We start from the raw sequence: 21238 nt of genomic DNA on the forward strand, positions 1-21238 counted from the left end.
TTTAGAAAGTTCCTTAACTTGATATAGGATATCTATTAAAACTTACAGCAAACATTAAACTTAAACTTTGGAAATATTTCCTCTAAAGTTGAGAAAAAGGCAAAAATGCCTATCACTTTCTCTAGATAGTTGTGTATATACAGGAAGCACCTAAAGAGATGTTCATTGCAACATTGTTTAACAGTGACAAACAAAGTGAACTAGAGTTACTTGTATCAGTGCAGTTAAATCTCAATGTTGACTGAAAAGTAAGATGGTATATGGTACCATTCACACTGCATGCAGAACAATACCATGTTTTTATGAAAGTATTCATAAGTATAGAAATGTGGAAATAATAAACACAAAGTTCAAAATAATGGTTACCTCTGGGTAGAAAGAGGGGAATGCAACTGTGTGGGAAAACACGGGGCTTTGGCTATAATTGAAATACGTTATTTCTTAAAAAAAATATCTGTTAGCAAGAATGGCAGTTTGTGAGTGGTAGATACTTCTCTTTTTTTTAAATAGACAAAATGAGCCACGTGAACAAAGGTAGAGAATAAAAGCAGTGGTGCTCAAAAGGTTTAATTCTCAGACCAGTCCTATGAGGTAGGTTAGTCCCATTTGACAAATAAATAGACTTAAGAAGTTCTATAACTTAGCTAAGGCTGCACAGCTACAAATTGCAGAGCTGGGGTTTGAACCAGAGTGGCTGCATTCTTAGGGGAATGCAGAGGAGGAACATATCCAACCTCTAATGAACTGACAATGGGAATTGTTTTATTTGTGTCTTCTGTAGGAAATGATACGACTAGATGAAGTCCCCAATCTGAGTACCTTAGTATCCAATTTTGATCAGCAGCAGCTTGCTAATTTCTGCCGTATTCTGGCTGTCACCATCTCAGAGATGGACACAGGGAATGATGACAAGCATACACTTCTTGCCAAAAATGCTCAGCAGAAGAAGAGCTTGAGCTTGGGACCTTCTGCAGCTGAAATCAACCAAGGTAAAGTCTCTTAACTCTCAGAATTTTAAGATGGTAGCTTTAAGTTACCTTCTTAAATCATCTAGGTGTTTTTAGTATCTCTAGAGATTAATCCATGTGAGGGTTACTGACCTTCATCAGATTTTTAAATGGATCCAGAACCTCAAAAAAGTAAGGAATCATTGTTTATCAAAGTTACAAATACCTGTACCTTTTGACACTAAGCCTCTCTGGACCTTTATTTTATAGATTATGTATACACATACATATACAAGGTTATTCATTGCAAATGAGACTGCTTATAGAGTATTTACATAATGGAAAATTATATAGCTTTAAGAAAAAAGCATGAAGAAAATATATACTCATAGAAAAATCTCAAAGATATATTAATGGAAAAGGGGAAAATGCAGAACCATGCGTATAATATGCTTTTGTATTAAGGTGGGGGGGACTAACACCAAATGTGTCTGTTTGCTCATATACAGTATGCATAAACTGAAAGTATACATAGGAAGTGGCCACCTGCTAGGTGTGGGTATATTATATATGTTTGATTTTAGAACCATATGGGTATATTAGTTACTTAAATTTTTAAAAAATACTCTTCTAGCTCATCTTGCCAACCTGTTGCTTTTTGGTAGCAAATGAACTCTGTTCTATTGTCCTTGCCTAAGCAGAGTTTGGGGAAATTGGCCATATATCCGTTTGAACATAAAAGTATAGATGACTCATTTGAACTAAAACATTTGTGTCTTAAAAACTAGTTCTTGAACATTAATAGGCTAGAAACACGGTTGATGAAAAACATACCATATGTACCATAGGGTTAACCAAATAACCAAGGTGAAATCATAAAAACTTACCACTGGAAAGCAGCAGAAGGGAACCATGACCATTCTGCAGTGGCCCTAATGATGCTTTGAGAACACTGCTCTGTTTCTCAAGTCCAGTTGACTGGATGTGCGCGTTCCCAGGCCTGTCTCTGCTAAGGGCTACCTGGCAGTCTTCTAAATATAGGCTATGAGTCCTTCTTAACTCCATTAACATTCTGTTTTAGTTATGAACACCAGATGGCTGTACTTGTGGGTTATTAGGGAATGTCATTTTCCACTTTTTAGTCATATGTTAAAACGGAAGTGTATGAACTCTGTGGACCCCAGGTTTGTGGTTCTCTCTTTAGGCTTGTTTTTCTCTCCTAAGTGTAATAGTCTTTCTTGATCTGTGCAAGCTTTTCTTTCCCTCCCCTCCTCTTATGACTTTTGAAAAGTACTCAGGTTAGTAAATCATAAAATGTACATTCTTAAAATCATGAATTTTATTATAGCTGAAGTATACCTCAAAGCTGATTTAAATGTACACATACATATACACTACGCAAAAGTTGACATTTGTACATCTCCTGCTATATGGCAAACATTAAGCCAGAAGAATATTTATCTAGAAATAATTTTATGTAATCTTCCAGACAGCCCTGTGAAATAAAGATTAGTATTGGGTTAGCCAAAAAGTTTGTTTGATTTTTTTCCATCCGATGGCTCTAGTTGCACATAGTTGTCTTTAACTTCATTGAAAACAATTTTGTTAGATTGGTGATAGCTGTCATATCAATGTGCATTTTTTTTTAAATCAAAATTGGTGAACTTTTGTGTAGCCATTTTAATACTGAAGATGGAAGAAATATGCAGCATTTTCAGTATATTATGCTTTATTATTTCAAGAAAGGTAAAAATGCAACTAAACACACAAAAAAATTCGTGCAGTGTTTGGAGAAGGTGCTGTGACTGATTGAACATGTCAAAAATGGTTTGTGGAGTTTCATGCTAGAGATTTCTTGCTGGATGATGCTCCATGGTCAGGTAGACCAGTTGAAGTTGATAGCAAGTTAATAGCAATCAAATTGAGACATTAATTGAGAACAGTCAACATTACACCATGCAGGAGATAGCCGATATACTCAAAATATCCAAATCAATAAAGTTACTGGTAAAAATGAAAAAAATATGTCTTTTATTTTATGGAAAAAACTAAATGACTTCTTTGGCCAACCCAGTATCTCTGTTGTACAGCTTTGGAAACTGAGAGTCTCAACAGTTCAGTATTGGATACTCGTGTGTGCTGAGGCACTAAGTTAACTTTCAACTTTCAGTTTCCCATTTAAGAAATCTGTTTAATCCTGTTATTATTGATTACCTTCACATCCTGCTTGTAAGCTGACTTAAGTAAAACCAGCATTACCCATCACCTTTGGGGAATGAGATATTTCTAGTTAGTTGGTTTTTTAATTAACTGAGTTTTAATCCCAAGTCAGTTTTCTTTGATTTGGGGGATTCAAAACAGATAGTCTTTGTGAAATGTCTGGGTTCACTTTCATACCTGTGTGACTAACACGTGATATAATCTCCGTGTGATATCTGTTTGTATCTTTTGGAATAAAGCTTTATTAAATGTTGTATTTTAGCACATTATATTGTATAGGGTCTAGGCCTTCACAGCCCTCTGACCATAATTCCTGTCTCTCTGCTCCCCCATTCCGCACACATTTTTTCTCCAGTCAGATGCACCAGGAAGGCCACGGTGAACATAATTAAATCACAAATGGATGAGAAAGATCTTAGTCCTCAATGTTGTCATGCATTAATTGAATTCCAATAATGAATACTTTTAAATGGAGGTATGTGTAGTAGTCAGGTCTGACCACCGTAACAACATTCCATAGACTGGGCGGCTTAAATCATAGAAATTAATTTTCTGCCGGTCCTGGAGGCTAGAGATCAAGCTCAAGGTGCCATCAGTGTTGGTTTCTGGTGAGGCCTCTCTTGTAGATGGCCACCTTCTCACTGTGTCCCCTGTGGCCTTTCCTCTGTATGTGCACAAAGAGATCTTTAGTGTCTCTTCCTCTTATGTAAGGACACTGGTCCTATTGGATTAGGTTCCCACTCATATGACCTCATTTAATTGCCCGCCCTAAAGACTTTATCTCAAAATACAGTTATATTGTAGATTAGGGCTTTCAATGTATGAATTTGGGAAGGGGGTAGGGGAGACACAATTTAGTCCATAATGGTTAAAAAAATTAAAGCCTGTAGGATACTGCCAAACTTTTTTTTTTTTTTTTTTTAAATGCACTGTAACTCTGAGCTAGTTTTCTTGCCTGGCAAAGTAATTCTTTATCCTGTCTTTCTGGAGCATAGATAATTAAAACGTTAGATCCCTTTTTAGGATTCTCAGAACTACTAGTTGTCCTTTCTGTTGATTCAGATGGGAACAAATGGCTCCATCTTGGGGGAAAAATTGTTCAGGGTTTTAGAGACATAGATGAAGCCACAGTGCCAGATAATTATCAGTTCATAGATGACTCCGAGCTGAGAGGGGCTGATTTCTGCCACACCTGAGCTAGGATGGAATTCTGCATCATCTCAGATAACTGAAGGGCAGGGTCTGAGCAGTGAGAAGAAAATTTACAGAAGTATTTGGGAAACACTGATGCTTTAACAAGAAGACAGAAGAGGCCTGCTTTTGCAGAAATTCTCAGAAATAGTGTGTGTTTTAGTTGTCAGCCAGTTTAATATTAACCAACAGTGTATTAGAGCTACTGATAAGGCTGTGAGAATACAAAGACTGTGCAGTGCTGGGGTGCCAGTCCCCTGAGACTGCATATAAGGTGGTAAATATAATCGGGCCACTGGTTTTTTGGAGGTAAGAAGAGGGAGTCCATCGCTTTCCTCAGCTTGTCAAGAGAGGAATGACTCATAAAGGCTCAGGAATCTGATGGGAGTCAGAGTCTCACAACCCTGAATCCTGAGCAGGTCACATCTGAAGGGCTGTGTTCAGTGTGCATGGTTTAAACACTCAGGGAAAAAAGGGCTTTTTTTAAGTGTTTTTAAACACTCAGGGAAACTGGAGAAAAGAAATGAAGATTTTCATGTAGACTTCAATCTCATTTATTTATTTTGGGGAAAAATAATATACATCTAAGGTTTTAAAAATTTCGTAAGGTACAAAAGCAACAGCAAGTATACAGTAGAAGGTTTGTTCCCCTCCCCAAGGTAACCTATTACCGTTTTTTCATGTGTTCTTCAGACATGTCATCCAATCATGGGGGGGTGGAGGAGGGGAAGAGAGAGACTGACTCCTCCCTGCTTGTATGGATGGTAAGGTAAAATAGGCATCATTCTGCCCCTGACTTTTAACTTTATGTTGCAAAACATTCGATTCCAATTCATTTGGAAGTACCTGATTCCTAGTTACAGCTACATAGTATTCCTTTACAGGGGCATACTATAATTTCTCTCATTCCCTATTGATGGAAATTTGTTTTTTTTCAAGGCTTTGTTCCTACAAATAACAACCTTGTGTCTAATATGATGTGCAGGATATTTGCTTTTTGAACATTGATAGATGCTGACAAATCAAACTTCCAAGGAAATTACTGGTTCCTCTTCCCACTCTGTATGCTCTTCTCAGTACAGGGGCTTTTTAAACTTCTTGATATTTGTCAAACTAATAAGTAAATATTGTTGTCTTAAAAAAAACACAATAAATACTAAATTTAAAAAAAACAAAGCTATCTCAGTGTATTTTTTAAATTAATTAATTTATTTTTAAAGAAAGGGGAAGGGAGGGAGAAAAGGAGAAAAACATCGATGTGTGGTTGCTTCTCACACACCCACTATGGGGAACCTGGCCCACAACCCAGGCATGTGCCCTGACTGGGAATCAAACTGGTGACCCTTTGGTTTGCAGGCCAGCACACAATCCACTGAGCCCCACCAGCCAAGGCTCAGTGTACTTTTCTTTATTAAGGTGAAAGTAACATAAAATTAACCATTGAAATGAACTGTGAACTGAAATGGTTCGATTCTTGGCCAGGGCACATGCCTAGGTTGTAGTTTGATCCCCCATTGGGGTATGTACAGGAGGCACCTGGTCAGTGTTTCTCTCTCACATCGATTTTCTCTCTCTCAAGATCAATCAATAAATTTTAGGAAAAAAATAAACAATGGGCCTAAGCCAATACTGTTTAAATAACATTTAAGCATTCTTTTTTAAGTTAACTTAAACATCTTTTGAAGTCACTGTATAAAAAGGTATATATCATTATTCTTAAGTGTCTGTGTTGTATTACATTGGATATATCATTTAATCAATATACTATTAGTGTACATGCCATTGTTTCCACCTTTTTGTTATTAAAGAAACTGCACCAATGGATATCTATATACAGCTATCATTGTATATATAATTGGTTATTTCCTTAATGTAAATTTCCAGGAATGGACATCCTATCTCAAAGACACACAGATTTAGAGCATAAATTATTCTAATTTATATTCCCACCAGTCAATATAAGAGAGCCTGTTTCTCTGCACCTGCTAAGATTGATATGTTTCTGTAACTTTATTACTATTTTACCTTTGGCCGCCGTCAGGTTAGAAATCATTCCTGTCATGCAGGTGAGGAGCAGGTTGTTTGTTTAGGATTTTAGAGCTGGTCTCTGTTTTGAAAATTCCCTCTTTTTTCCCCTCCTTGGCAGCGGCCCTTCTCAGCATCCCTGGCTTTGTCGAACGGCTTTGCAAGCTGGCAACTCGAAAGGTGTCAGAGTCAACGGGCACAGCCAGCTTCCTTCAGGAGTTGGAGGAGTGGTACACGTGGCTTGACAATGCTTTGGTGCTAGATGCCCTGATGCGAGTGGCCAATGAGGAATCGGAGCACAGTCAAGGTACTTGTGGTGGGTCTCCTGAGAGGTGGGGCACTTTCCCGTGGACTCCTCGAGCCATTTTTTACCCCTTTTCCACGGAGGATAAATTGAAATTTGCTCAAAGTAGAATTTTTCCTCAGGGAATCCTAGGTCATGATTGTTAGGATTCTTTTGACAGCTAATGACAAAAACTTCTTTAAACTCCCTCTAAGGGGACCTGATTGGAGGGAGTAGGGCTTCGTTGCACAATAGGAGAGACTGTCTGGAGCCAATAACCAGAGCATTCTTAGGAACCCAGAGAGTTCTTGCGCTGTCTCTCATTTCTTTAGTCTTCCCTTTTCTCTTCTCTGGTGCATAGGCTGCCTCATAAACATGTAGGACCCTAGTCTCGGCTCCAGCCACCCGGTGCAGGACTCCAGCCCATCTGGGTCAGTTGCCCAGCTCGGAATCATTTCGGTGGCCAGCAGGATGGGGTCAGATTATACAGACCCAGGAATTCTCACTGTAATCATGCAGATAAAATTGAAGGGAGAACATTGTGCAGAGCTCTGTGGACCTGCTACCCCAGTGAAACTGTAAACAAAACTTGTGCTTGCTTTGGCAGCACATAAACTAAAACTATAAACAAAACTTAATAAAAAAATGACAGCTCCTGACCAGTGTGGCTCAGTTGGTTGGGTGTCATTCCACAAAGCAAAGTGCTGCTGGTTCAGTTCCTGCTCAGGGCACATGTCTGAGTTGTGGTTTAGTCCCCAGTCAGGGCACATGTGAGAGGCAACTGATCAATGTATCTCTCGCACATCTATGTTTCTCTCCCTCTCTTTCTCCCTCCCTTCTCCCCTCCCTTCCCCAGCTCTAAAAATAAATAAATAAAATCTTTTTTAAAAAAGCCAGTGACAAAAACTATTTATGTAAGGTCTGTAGAAATTATTCTCAGAGCATACAGCAAATGAAATATTTCTTAAAAAAAAAAAATCTAAAACTCAGTAAGGACAGTGAGAGCCTGTGACAGTAGAAGTTAGGATTCATGGAGTTCCACTCTGGGCTGGCGTGGCCAAAAAGACAGCGCTCTCTCAGCTCCCAAAAGAGGAATTTGGTATCGCAACAGGCGGGGCAGACTGCCAACTTTATAACTCCCTCCAATTCCAAGTTGAAGAGGCTAAATTCTTTTGATTGAGTATGCCCACAGAGTCAGGGACTCCTTTCTTTCTTCCTCCCAATTTTTTTGAGATTGACATATAACATTGTAAGTTTAAAATGTACAGTGTGTTGATTTGATATATTTATATATTGCAAAATGATTACCACCACAGTCTTAGCACCTCCATCCCATCACATAATTACTATTTCCTTTTTGTGGTGAGAACATTTAAGATTTACTCTCTTAGCAACATTTACTAAGTATATAATACAGTATTATTAAGTATAGTCATCATGCTATACATTGGGTCCCCAGAATTTGTTAATCTTATAACTAGAAGATTGTACCATTTGACCAGTATCTCCCCATTTCTCCAGCCCCTAGTAACAGTAACCACCACTCTGCTCTGTGTCTCTGAGTTTAGATTCTACATATAAATATCATACATTCATTATATGTCTTTCTCTGACTTACGTCACTTAGCATAATGCCAAGAGCTTCTTTCCTCTATCCACCTCCATACTACACTCGTAGTATGGAAGCTCTACTCTACTCCAGGCCTGGCAGGCCAAGAATTCTATGCTTCTTATCTTCCTTTACTCAGCTCAGTAGGACAGAGGTTCCATACAGAGAGAGACTAGAAGTTGCTGGCTCTACTTGGAGTAATAACACCAAGAACTTTCCAGGGGAAGAGGTGATAGGTAAGAACAGAATGTGAGAAGTTTGAATCTAAGGGCATTCTCAAAAACAATGTAGATTTTGGTGTTAAGCAAATAAAAGGAGGCTGTTAGCTCTTCTTGAGAATAAAAAGCCAAACCATGTGCTAGCTAGTTTACCAGAGAGAACCGGGGAAAAGCCAGGTAAGGAAAGTTCTTCTGAAGTCAAAACAAATGTTATTCTCAAAAACTACCCCTGCCCAGATTTAATTTAATCAGACTTCAGAGTAGTTTATGCCTCGAGGCATTGTCAAAAAGTTTAGAGCATTCAGCCAGTAATTAGGGGAGCCTGACAACTGAGTTGCATACCAGATGAGGCAGAATGCTCAACAGAAGGATCAGAAAAAGAACGAGTTAAAGGGAGTTCTGCTGAAATACTGTCATCTAGGGAGACTGTGCATGTGCCCAAGGCTGGACTCACTGAGCTGCAACACTGGGGCCTCGCCAGTCCTTGGAGAAACAGACTCGACTGAAGTAGGCTCGCCAGGCCACTAAACAAGCAAGGAAACAACAGCAGGCCCTGCAGGGAAAAAGCGGAATCAGTGTCCAGTATTACACTGTGTCCAGTGTTACAGTATTTTCCTCCAATATCTAGTCCTTAACAAAAACTAAGGAACATACAAAAATGAGAAAGTATGACCCATAAACAGGAAAAAGTAGTTAACAAAAATGGTGTGTGAGAAAGCCCAGATACCTCCTTAATGCAAAACAAAACATTAAAGGACAAATAAAGGAGTTTAAAAAACACATGAGATAGAAAACAAAGTGAAAAGGCAGAGGTAAATCCAGCTTTGTCAATAGAATTAAATGTGAGTTGATTAAACAGTTCATTCAAATGACAGATTATCACATTGAATTTTTTAAAAAATACCCAATTAGGTACAGCCTACAGAGGATATACTTTCTATTCAAAGATAGAAATTGGTTGAAAATAAAGTATAGAAAAAGATGTATCCATGCAAAGAGCAACCATAAGAAAGTTGGGATGGCTCTACTAAAAGAAACTGAGATAAAAGGGACATTTTATAGTAATAAAAGGGTAACTCTGTTGAGAAGATATGTTATATAAACATTTATGCACCTAACAGCAGAGCCCTTTCCAAAAAAATGAATCAAAATCTAACAAGTTTGAAAAGAGATAGACCAGTAATGATAGTTGATGACTTTAATATCTCATTTTCAGTAATGGATAAAACAACTCTACAGAAGATCAACAAGGAAATAGAAGACTTGAACAATACTATAAGCCAACTAGACTTAACAGATACACATATAGAACTACCTACCCAACAACACATTCTTCTCAAGTGTACATAACGTTCTCCAAGACAAACCATATGGTAGGCCATTAAAAAAGTCTCAATAAATTAAAAGGATTAAAATTGTACAAAATATGTACGTCAATCACATGGCATGATATCAGAAATTAACAGCAGGAAAAAAATGGGAAATTTACTAACGTGGAAATTAAGCAATATATTTTTAAGTAACTGATGGTCCAAAGACAAAATCACAAGGAAATTAGAACATGCTTTGAGACAAAAATAAAGGCACAGCATGCCAAATTTATAGAATGCAGCTAAAGCACACTTAGAAATATGTAGCTATAAATGCCTGCATTTAAAAATAAGTTTCAAATCAATAACCTTGTGCATTAAGTCATTGGAAAAAGAAGAGCAAACTATATGCCCAAAGCAAGCAGATGGAAAGAAATAATAGGATTGGAATAGAAATTAATGAAATAGAGAATACCCATCAAACCAAAGTTGATTTTTCAAAAAATATCAACAAATTGACAGGCATGAAAAAGAAATAAAAAGCATCTAAATTAGGAAGAAGTAAAACTATATTCATAGATGACATGATCTTATATTTAAGAAGACCTAAGGAATTTACTAAAAATAGCCTGACTGGTGTGGTTTAATGGGTTAGGCATCATCCCACAGACCAAAGGGTTGCTGGTCAAGACATATGCCTGGGTTGTGGGCAGTGTCTCTAGGGGTGTGTTGGAGGCAGCTGACTGATGTTTCTCTTGCACATTGATGATTCTCTCCCTCTCTCCCACCTCTCTGAAAATAAAATCTGCAAAAAAAAAAAACCCAACAAAAAACCACTAAACTAATAAATGAGTTCCAACAAAGTTTCAAGATACAAGCTCAGTGTTCAAAAAACAATTGTATTGCTCTACAGTAGCAATGAACAAACCAAAAATGAAGTTAAGAAAATAATTTCATTTACAAGAACATCAAAAAATAAAATACTTAGGGATAAATTTAATAAATGCAAAACTTATACTCTGAAAAGTATAAAACATTATTGAAAGAAATTAAGACCTAAGTAAATATAAAAACATCTCATGTCTCAAGTTCATGGATCGGAAGACTCCGTATTTTTAAGGCAGCCGTACTCACCAACTTGATCTACAGATCTATCTACAGATTCAACACAGTTCTTATCAAAATCCCAGCTGGCTTCTTTGGAGAAATGGACTAGCTGATCTAAAGTTTGTATGGAAGAGCAAGAGTCCTGGAAGAGTCAAAACAATGTTAGAAAAGAACAAAGTTGGAAGACTCACACTTCTAATTTCAAAACTTAACTTCAGAGCACACTTCTAATTTCAAAACTTAACTTCAGAATGCTACTGGCACAGAGAGGGACATATATAATGAAATAGGATTGAGAGTTCAGAAATAAACCCTCACTTAATATGGTAGTTGATTTTCAACAAGAATTGTAAGACCATTCACCTGGGGAAACAGTAGTCTTTTACACAAATGGTGCTGGAGCCATTAGAGATTCACATGCAAAAGAATGAAGTTGAAACCCCCTAGTTCACATCATATATAAAAATTAACTGAAAGACATCAAAGACTTGAATATAAGAGCTGAACTTATAAAACCATTAGAAGAAGACTTAAGAGTAAATATACATTGCCATGAATTTGGCTGTGGTTTCTTAGATGGCACCTAAAGCACAAGCAACCAAATTAAAAATAAAAATATTGAACTTTATTAAAATGAAAACCTTTTGTGCTTCAAAAAACACAATTGAGAAAGTGAAAAGACAACCCAGAGAATGGAAGACCATTTTGGGGGGTAGAGTAGAACTTTTTTTTGTAAACCATGTAGCTAATAAAGGACTTAAATCTAGAATATATAAAGAACTTCTACAGTTTAGTAATAAAGGGACTACCCATTTTACAGCATGGACAAAGGACCTGAGTAGATGTTTCTCCAAAGAAGATAAACAAATAGCCAATGAGTACATGAAAAGATACTTAACATCACTAGCCACCAGAGAAATGCGAATTGAAACCTCAATGAGATACCACTAGGATGTTTATTATCAAAGATACAGATAATAACAGGTGTTGACAAGGACATAGAGAAATCAGAACCCTCATTCCCTATTAGTGGGCATGTGAAATGGTGCGGCCACTTTGGAAAACAGTCTGGCAATTCCTCAAAAGGATAAACATGTTATCATGTTACCCAGACATTCCATTCCTGCCTATATACCCAAGAGAAATGAAAACATGTTTACCAAGAAACTTATACACGAATGTTCACAGCGACATATTTATAATAGGCAAAATAAACTATCCAAGTGTCCATCAACTGCTGCATGGATAACAATGTGATATACAATCGAACATTGTTCTGCCATTTAAAAAATGAAATACTGATACATGGTGCAACCTGAATGAACCTTGAAAATACTGTGCTGACAGAAAGAAGCCGACAAAAGAGCACATACTGTGTGATTCCATTTATATGAAATGCCCTAACTAGGCAAACCATGGAGACAGCAGTTGAATGGATGCCTAGGGCTGAGGAGGTGTTGGGAAATGACATGTGGCTGCTCATGAGAGTAAGGTTTCTTTGGGGGGATGAAAATGCTTTAAAATTCATTGTGTCGATAGCTGCACAACTCTGAATACCCTAAAAACCTCTGAGTCATGCACTTTAAACAGGTGAATTTATAGTATAGGAATTACGGGTCAAATCCATTAAAAAAAAAAAAAAGCATGTCTCAGAGTGTGGTACAGACATAGAGATGGTGACGGCCACTTTAATCCGTTCGGTGGAGCTGAAGAGATCTGAAGGGAAGTGCAAGGCCCCTTAAACTAGTTTTTCATTCCTCATCCTTGGGGGCTTACCTTGTTGCTAAGCTCTAGCCATTGCTTTGGGGACTGTGTTTCTTGACAATACCTATCCTAGAGGTTCTTATCAGGCCTGTGCAAACCAGGCATCAAAGGTTGGCAGCAACTCAGGGAAGAGCCTGAGCTGCCTGCGTCTCATTTTCTCACAGACGTTTATTCCTGAGAAGGGCTTGTGTGCCATATGCTTCACCTGCTCTTCCTGAGACATCCCCTCCTGCAGTCACCCCCAGGATACCCTCTGCTCCGTGATGGGGACACTGAGGCTCCCAAGGCCACACAAGTATGCAGCAGAGGCAGGATTTTCTACATGATGACTCTCTAGATTCTTTCCACAGATCATTTGACTCTTAAATTGTTCTGGGAGCTGGGCCAAGGAATCCCAGCATAGAAACTGATGGTTTTTTCCCCAACCTTCAGGAAAATATATGGAATAAAATGGAATTTTCTCAGTTAGATTTTCTCCAGTAAATTTTTCCTAAGTCTTTGCACACTATAACTTTAGTTGTCATTAAAAAGAAAGCTTGCAGATTTAAAAAAAAAAACAAAACAGAAAACAAAACCCGCAAGTAGCAAGCAAGCAATATCAGAAAAACTCAGTTTTTTTAAATTTCTACTTAACGTAGATGTTGCTTATTATGTGCCTGACATTGTTTAAAGCACTTCCAATATATTAAATCCTTTAATCTTTGCATCACTGATAAGAGATAAATACTATTGGCATTATCCCTATTTACTGATGAGGATTGGTGCAAGAGCTTTGTGACATCAACAAATTTACCCAAGGCCACCCAGCAGTCGGACCTCGTAGTCCCATCTTAGCAACGCTTTTGGTGCTTCTTAGTTGTCCTTCATTCAGCAACCAGTCTTCTTCCAGAGTTGTGATTGTATGTTAGTGACATAACATGGCTGGAGAGAATAGTTCCAATCTGTAGGCTGGAGTAAGTTAGGTTCTTATATCATGATATCAACATGCAAAAAACCACCACCACTTTTTGCATGCACCTTACCTGAATATATGTGAATCACTGCTCTGTACCATGAGTTTTTCTGGCCTTTGTAAAAAAGCCTCTAGGGCAGCAATTCCAAAAGGGACACTGAGGGGAAGGAACTCCTAAGGTCTCCTGACTCTGACCAGTGACCTTTGAAAATAATAGGGACCTAAGAGTGAGTCTTCCAAGGATCAGCTTCTGGGCTTTTCCTGTGTTCTCATTCAGTCCTCATAGTAACCCTGTGGCACTCCTGTCATTCCCAGTGTACAGAGCAGTCTGTCGCCTCGTGAGGAGGTGGCCGGCCCAGCTAGCAAGTTGTAATTGCAGAGCTCTGTCTTCACCACTTTGCTGTGCTGCCTGTCCAACACCACACTCCTCTGTGGCCTGCCCAACCCACAGAGACTTCTTGTTCATTAGGTAATAGAATAAATGAGATGATTTACCTAAAGCCTGAGTACAGTGCCTGGCACATACCAAATGTCCCATAACTGTTTCTTAGCTGCTGCTATTGTTACTAACAATGAAATTGGGTAAGATGAAAATCTTCCAGTAGATAATATGTTTATCTGTATCACTAGTAGCATTGTGATCCCAGTGTGCCTTGGAAAGTTGAACCTTAGAAAAGTTTAGAAGGTTCTTTGAAAAACTGGGTGGAAAGGATTCCTACCAGTCTTTGAGCAGTGCCCCCTTGTGGAATCTAGGGAGAGGGACCAAGTACTCAGAGAGTCTGTGACCTGAAGAGAGTTTGACAGTTTGCTGCTAGACATCTGCCTGGGCACTTTCAGGGCAGGAGGGGCAGGGAGGAGTGGTCAGATAGGGGCATGGGAAAGGAATACGGGGGAAGGGATGGATCACTTTACTGCATCAGCCGTGTCAGAGTATTTTCAGTGTGTGTTAATGTTGATGAGCTAAAACTGCAGAGTCCATTTCTCTTAAGTTTCTAAGCGTGTCTGGCTCCTGGAGGGAGTTTTATGGCTTTCACAGTCTCCATCAGGGACTCGGGGCCTAGTCAAATGGCTCTTTAACCTCAAGTCTATTCAGACCAGGTTTGAGGGACAGAAACATGTTTCCTCGCGAGCAGTGACTCAACCCTCTCTCCCGGTGGCTGTCTCAGCCTCCATTGTTTTCCCTCCTGCAGGGGCTTCTGAGGAGAATGGCCTGCCTCACACTTCAACTAGGACCCAGCTGCCTCAGTCAATGAAGATTATGCACGAGATCATGTACAAACTGGAAGTGCTCTATGTCCTCTGTGTGCTGCTGATGGGGCGTCAGCGAAACCAGGTGGGCCTCACCCCCCATCTCAGAGCAGGGAGCAAGTGTTTCCTGGGTGTGTGTTGGGGTGTGCCGAGTACTCCACTAGGCTGCCTCTCAGAATGGGCCAGCACAGTGTTAGGGTTGTTTTCCTTTTCTCTGTGTTACACGTGAGGAAACCAGTGTGATTTCAGAGCTCAGCCTTTCCACTGTTCTTTGCTGTGGGCAGCATTTGTATGCAAAGCATTGATGCCTAGGGCAGAGCAGGCCTCTTAGCCGTGTTACATGATCTTGTTAACATGAAGAATAAAGGGTCAGTTACTGGCGAGATGACTGCTCTGTAGATGCACTGGAGGAGGTGCCAGTCTGATGAGGACCAGGGGTGGTGGACCAGAGCCCAGCGCTGTGTCAAGTTACGAAAACTAGGCAGCTACTAGGGGACACCAGGTGTGCTGGGGTTCCCTGTGCTTTCAGGTAGTTCCAGGAGGGAGGAGCAAGGGCCTGTAACCTACAAAGGGAGGAAGAGGGCTTTGGAAGTGTCCAGCAGCATCTTTAAGGTAGAGAAGTAGCCCTCCCCTGCTAGCTACATGATTCTCTAAGGGGTGAAACTAGGCATGGGAAGGGGGTGCATTAAGAGGAGGGAAAGCCGGGAACTTAATAGTCCTTAAGCACCTTCTTGATTCAGACACTGGACTGTCATAACAGCTCTGTGTGAGATAGGTGCGATTACCCCCATTTTACAAGTGAGGAGCAATTTTAGATGGGGTAGCTAGGGAAAAACTTACGCGAAGGTGGCGCCTGTCATGGCAGTGTCCTGAGGAAAGTGAGGGAACCAGGCATGCTGATCCATGTGGCAGCCTACCAGGTAGAGGGAGCAAGCCCCCGAGGTGGGAGCATGCCTAGTGGGTTGGGAGACCAGTAAGGAAGAGGGTGGGGGACGGGGAGGCGGTGCAGTAGACTGAAAAGAAGGAAGGAGAGGCGGACTGCGGGGTTGCAAGGACCAGATTGCACAGGGTTTTCACAGGCCATGCTAAGGACTTGGGCATTTACTCTGAGTGAAATAGGAAGTCATCCCTGTGGCTGCCGTGTGAGAGAGTAGCAAGGACCTGCCTGGCAGGGGTAAGAGTAATGAGAAATGCTTGCATTCTGGATCTGTTTGGAAAGTAGAGCAGGTAGGATTTGCTGATAGAGAAGAGGTGCCTTCCTTAACTCCTTCCAAGGCTTCTGGCCTAAGCAGAGGAGAGGATGGATTTGCCCTTTACCAAGATGGGAAGGAGGGTAAGGTTGAGGTGGGTAAGAGGGGAGGGACAGCGTGGGGAGGAAGGTGAGTTCAGTTTGAACAAGTTAGGTCTGAGGTGCCTGTTAGAATCGGCCCTGGATTACTTATACCCGGAGTTTACAGAGAGGTCAGGACTGTTTGTATCCTTTGCCCATTTTTTCTGTTTGTATCCTTTGCCCATTTTTTTCTGTTTGTATCCTTAGACTTGGTCTTTTTGTTTTAAGAGATCTGTAGAAGGTATCACTTTGGGGGTTATCAGCCAATGGTTGTTACTTAAAAACCAGGATCTCACTGGGTGAGATCCCAGCTTGACATCCACAACATTTGGGCTTCTTCCTTCAACATGGAATACATGTGTTATAAAAACAATAGTCATAATGGCTTATATGTGCTGAGTCCTGTTAGTTTTCTGAGGCACATTCACAATTATCCATATTTGAATTTTCAGGTATTTGGAAAGTTTTACAACAGATAGTGACCTCTTCTCCCACCTCCCCACCCCCCGCAATTGATGCTTGAGAAAACCAAGGTACAGAAAGGGCCGTGCTCCCAGTTGCCAAGCATCCATAGAGCCAGGACTTACACTCTGCTGCCCTGGCTCTTGTGTCCCTGCACCATTACAGCTCCCTGCTTCCTGAGCCCTCCTGTTACCAAGTTCCTGTGAGTCACTGTGGTCTTCAGTGAAATCTACTGCGCCCTGCTCCCTGGGTGGGACCCTTGATGGGCCTCGGAGTCCTGCCCGAGTGAGAACCGGCGCCATGCCGGCTCATTCTGTTTGCGCAGTCGGCATTTCCGGAGTTCCTCCTCTGTGCCAGCACTGTGGGCGCATGGATTCGGACCCCACCTAGGCTAGGGTAGCAAGGGGAAGAGTTTCCTTGGCCAGGCCTCACAAAGGCTTCTCCAAGAGTGGCCTTGTTATTGTGTATTTGGGCCAAGTTCTGTGACCAACCTTGGCTAAATTGAAATCACTAGATGGAAACACTCCCCACATTCATAAATTCCATCCCTCTGATGCTAAAGAAGGTAATCAATATAGCAGACCTTTTTTTTTTTTTTTTTTTTAGCACATCCTGTAAGTCAGACATTGAGCTTCCCCCACGTTACCTCATTGAGTCCTTTCAACAGTTCATTTCCTATCAAGGGACTCAGGCTCAAAGAAGAAAATTGCCCAGAGTCACAGAGCTCTGTCGCATTCTGGTCTCCCTTGATAAATGCGTGCCTGTGGTGGGCTGGAGGGGGCAGGCTTTAGCATCAGAGCACCTGTGTTAGAGTGACATACTCAACACTGCCTTGCCCAAGTCGGTCCTGCCGAACTTCCCTTTCCCCTTGTAAAATGGGAATGAATAATCGCTGGTGCTTTGTCATGTATACTTTCTGATTTTACATATACTTTCTGATTTTATTTATACAACAGCCCTGAGAAGAGGTAGTAGTAGCTTCGTGTTATGTGATGTGAAACATTAGTTTTAATAGGGAAAGAACTCGTGTAGTTCTATGGTAAAAAGTAGTTCTGTATTAAAATGTGTAGGTAAGTATCAGTGAAGCCTTTCTCCCCTCTGATCCTGAACATTCTGGTTCTTCCACAAACATCTAATTTTACCAGTCATTAATGTGTGTATATATCCTATATATATTTATATACAATACATTCCTCTCTTTTAAAACATAATCAGTAATATAGCATGTACACACTTGCTTTATTAATATTATATCTTGGTAAATGTTCAATTCACTACATGTAAAAGACCTTTATTCCCTTTTACTGTTGCCATATATCCCATTGAATGGATGCACCATAATTAATGCAACTCCTCCCCATTGGTGGAAGTATAGGCTGTGTCTGCTTTCTTGGTATTATAAGTACTGCTACCATGAGTAACTTTGTACATCTGCCATTTAATATTTATTAATATATGGATGCCTGTAAATTCCTAAGAGTAGAATTGCTGGTCAAAGGGAACATGCATTTATTATTTTTAGAGATACTTCCTGCTGTCCTCACTCTCCAAGCAGTACCAGTGCCCTCCCACCAGCAGTGTGGAGCGTGCCTGAGGCCCAGCTCACCAGCGTGGTATTATACAACTGCTTCTTTACCAATCTGGAAAAGTAAAAAATTAGTTGTGATTTGAATTTCTCTTAATAGTATAAGTGAGGCTGAGCACTTTGCACATATTGAAAAACATTTTATATTTTCATGTTTGTATCCTTTGCCCATTTTTTTCTGTAGGCTTAGTCTTTTTGTTTTAAGAGATCTGTAGGATTCCTTTTAGAGGAAATTAGCTTTTGCCTTTGTGTGACACAAGATTGTCAATATGGTCCCATTGGTTATATTTAACTTACGACTTCGCTTATTGCAAGTTTTGCCATGCATAATTTTAAAAGGTTTATGTGGTTGAATTCAACAGTCTTCCTTTTTGGCTTCTGGGTTTGGTATAATACTTTAGAAATTCTTTTGCACTCTGATTATTTTTTTAAAAGTATCTGCATAGATTTTTCTAGGATCTTTAGTTTTGTTTTATCATGTATTTACCTTGCCTCCAATTGAAATTGATCCTACTATGAAGCATGAGGGTCATTTTTATTTTAATGGTATGCAGAGGCAGGGAACAAATTAGAAAGGTTAAAGAACTTGTTTAAGGTTACAAGTTTGACTGTGGTGGAGTTAAGAGACAAACCCAGGGCTGTCTGGATCCAAAACTCATGGTCTTAAAAGAGGACCTCCTGTGCAGTGTGACTCCTAGGATATTGTGAGGATCAATGATCAGAGTTAAAGAGTATATTTGTGTGTAGCAGGGGTAGGGAATGTGTGGATGTTTTCTGTAAACCTCAGCACTCCCTATTGACTGTTGCTTTCTTTGTCCTGAAGATCATCATTGTACCAGCACGAGGCTATGCTAGATCTGTTCCTCACGTTAGTCTTAAAATACTTTTGCCCTCCTGTCCCATCCAGGTTCACAGAATGATCGCAGAGTTCAAGCTGATCCCCGGGCTTAATAATTTGTTCGACAAGCTGATTTGGAGGAAGCATTCAGCATCTGCCCTTGTCCTCCACGGTCACAACCAGAACTGCGACTGTAGCCCGGTGAGCAAGGGACCCCAGGGACAAATGGGCTTTACTTGCCAGTAGTAGTTGTTTCAAGACCTGCTCCTGATCCTTTGAAATCTCAGCCTTTGAGAGTAGAGCGGAAACTGAAATTTACAACCTATGAATTCCATAACTGGAAGCTACCTTGGGGAAGGACCCGACCCCGCCCCTCCGCCTCTGCAGAAGAGCCCCTCTTTGGGGGCCTCCAGCCAGCTTCCCTTTGCATGCCTCAGAGCTGGGGCTCACTTCCCTCCAGGCCGGGACACCCACTCCACTATCTGACAGCAAGGCTGTCCTCCCGTGCTCTGCCGCGCTGTAACGATATCCACTGGTAGCTTTGCCTTTAAGAACCACATACCACCAGTGTTCTACATCCAAAAAGGGTTTTCGGATGCTTTCTTCCTTTAAGGGGTTAAGGGCTCTCCTCTGTCTTGCCTCTGTCACAGTGCCCTAGAGAGAGTAGTGAACTGGGAGTCGGGAGGCCTGCTGAGCCACTCAGCTTGCTAGGAGAGCTTGAACAAGTCACTGAATCTCTGAGCCTCTGTTTCCTGCAAAAGGAAGGTTGCACCTCCTTGCCTGCTGGCCTCACAGGCCACGTGGAGACTTGGCCTCCAGCATGAGGGGAAAGTGCTCTGGGACCTTCCAAGTGCCCCTAGCTGTTAGGGGCTAGTGCCATGGGTCCTGTCTGGTGTCTGTGCTACATTCTGAGGACTTTCCTCAGTGCCTTACCTTCCAGGTGACCATTTTTCTCTCTAGCCTGTCACATTTACGCTTCAGCCCATCCATTTAAGGTTTTAATTTCAAGTGAATATATTCGGCATTTCTAGACATTCTGTCTGGCTCTTTGTCAAAAACTACTTCATGTTTATTCAGATTGCGTTAATGTTTTGTTATGTTGCATTTTCCCTCTTTTTAATTATTTGTAACACCACTTTTATGGGGTTTTTTGGATTGCTCTTAGGGTACTAATACTTGTGTTTGAGTCTTCACACTCAACTTAGGGTGGAGCTTTGCCTTGCGCTCTGTAATGTTTACAGAGCAGTCACCTCTGGGAGGCTTGTTTGCCCTGTGAGTACCTATGTGTCCTGGACCTGGAAGTATGTATTTCTACAGAGCACTTTGCTTTCGTCTGCCAGGTGCTCCTGGGGCTGCCGTGCCCCCGGGCAGGCTTCCGTGCTGTGTCTCAGCCACTGCTCTGGTACCCGAGCCCAGGGCGCCACTTCCCCTGGGCTCTTCTTCAGCAGCCGCGTCCTGGCAGACGCAGGCTTCTTCGCCAGCTCTCTGGGCTGGTGGGTGGGGGCCTCCTGACCCTTCTTTCACCATATGTATGCCCTCCCCAGGCTTTATATGGCCCACGGTTCTGCCTGGTCCCTGCAGGGCATTAAAACCCAAGCCCTGGCCTGAATAAGTCTTGTTTTCATTTCTCCACTATCAGCACTTGTGCTCAGTGCTCTGAACTCAGTCCTTTCTTCATTTCTGAGTCCTGTGGATTTTTCTTTCTTTGTTACGCCCTTAGTGTCACATTTAAAAGAATTTCAGTTAATTTTTAATCCAGTAGTTTGGTGTGTTTTTAGCAAGAATAATCCACATTAGCCTATTCTGCTGTTGGCCCAATGTGGAAGTCAACAAAGGGTTTTCGGAGTAAAGAAAAGTCCTCGCTGTTCTGAAGCGAGGACAGGGGCTCAGAAGCAAAGTGACACGCCCAGGCTCTCAGCAGAGGGCTTGTTTTTTGGGGAGGGGCATTGTGACTGTGGTTTTAACATCCAGGGTGCACATATGTTTTAGGACATCACCTTGAAGATACAGTTTTTGAGGCTTCTCCAGAGTTTCAGCGACCACCACGAGTAAGTACGAGCCATCCCTGGAAGAAGAGTTGTTGCTCTGTCTTCTGTCCTCTCTCTGTCCCATCGCTGATCTCAGCCCAGGAGGAGGACCTGGGAGCTGT

At 41.0% G+C, this 21238-nt stretch overlaps 1 protein-coding gene across 2 annotated transcripts in view; it reads left to right on the top strand.

The window, feature by feature from the left end:
• The window catches only part of TRPC4AP (transient receptor potential cation channel subfamily C member 4 associated protein), a 74391-nt gene that overhangs the window by 40909 nt on the left and 12244 nt on the right, over positions 1–21238 (top strand). The window contains exons 7-11 of one of the 2 annotated variants that reach the window (XM_054573847.1): positions 782–989; positions 6505–6690; positions 14793–14959; positions 19159–19290; positions 21079–21137. In XM_054573847.1, coding sequence (XP_054429822.1) covers positions 782–989; positions 6505–6690; positions 14793–14959; positions 19159–19290; positions 21079–21137 — 752 coding nt within the window. The remainder of the gene's footprint in view (positions 1–781; positions 990–6504; positions 6691–14792; positions 14960–19158; positions 19291–21078; positions 21138–21238) is intronic. The other variant, XM_054573848.1, reaches the window with a different exon arrangement.

Source organism: Pteronotus mesoamericanus, unplaced genomic scaffold, assembly GCF_021234165.1.
Source record: "Pteronotus mesoamericanus isolate MK-2021 breed Mesoamerican mustached bat unplaced genomic scaffold, CSHL_Meso_final contig_25, whole genome shotgun sequence".
Taxonomy (NCBI): domain Eukaryota; kingdom Metazoa; phylum Chordata; class Mammalia; order Chiroptera; family Mormoopidae; genus Pteronotus; species Pteronotus mesoamericanus.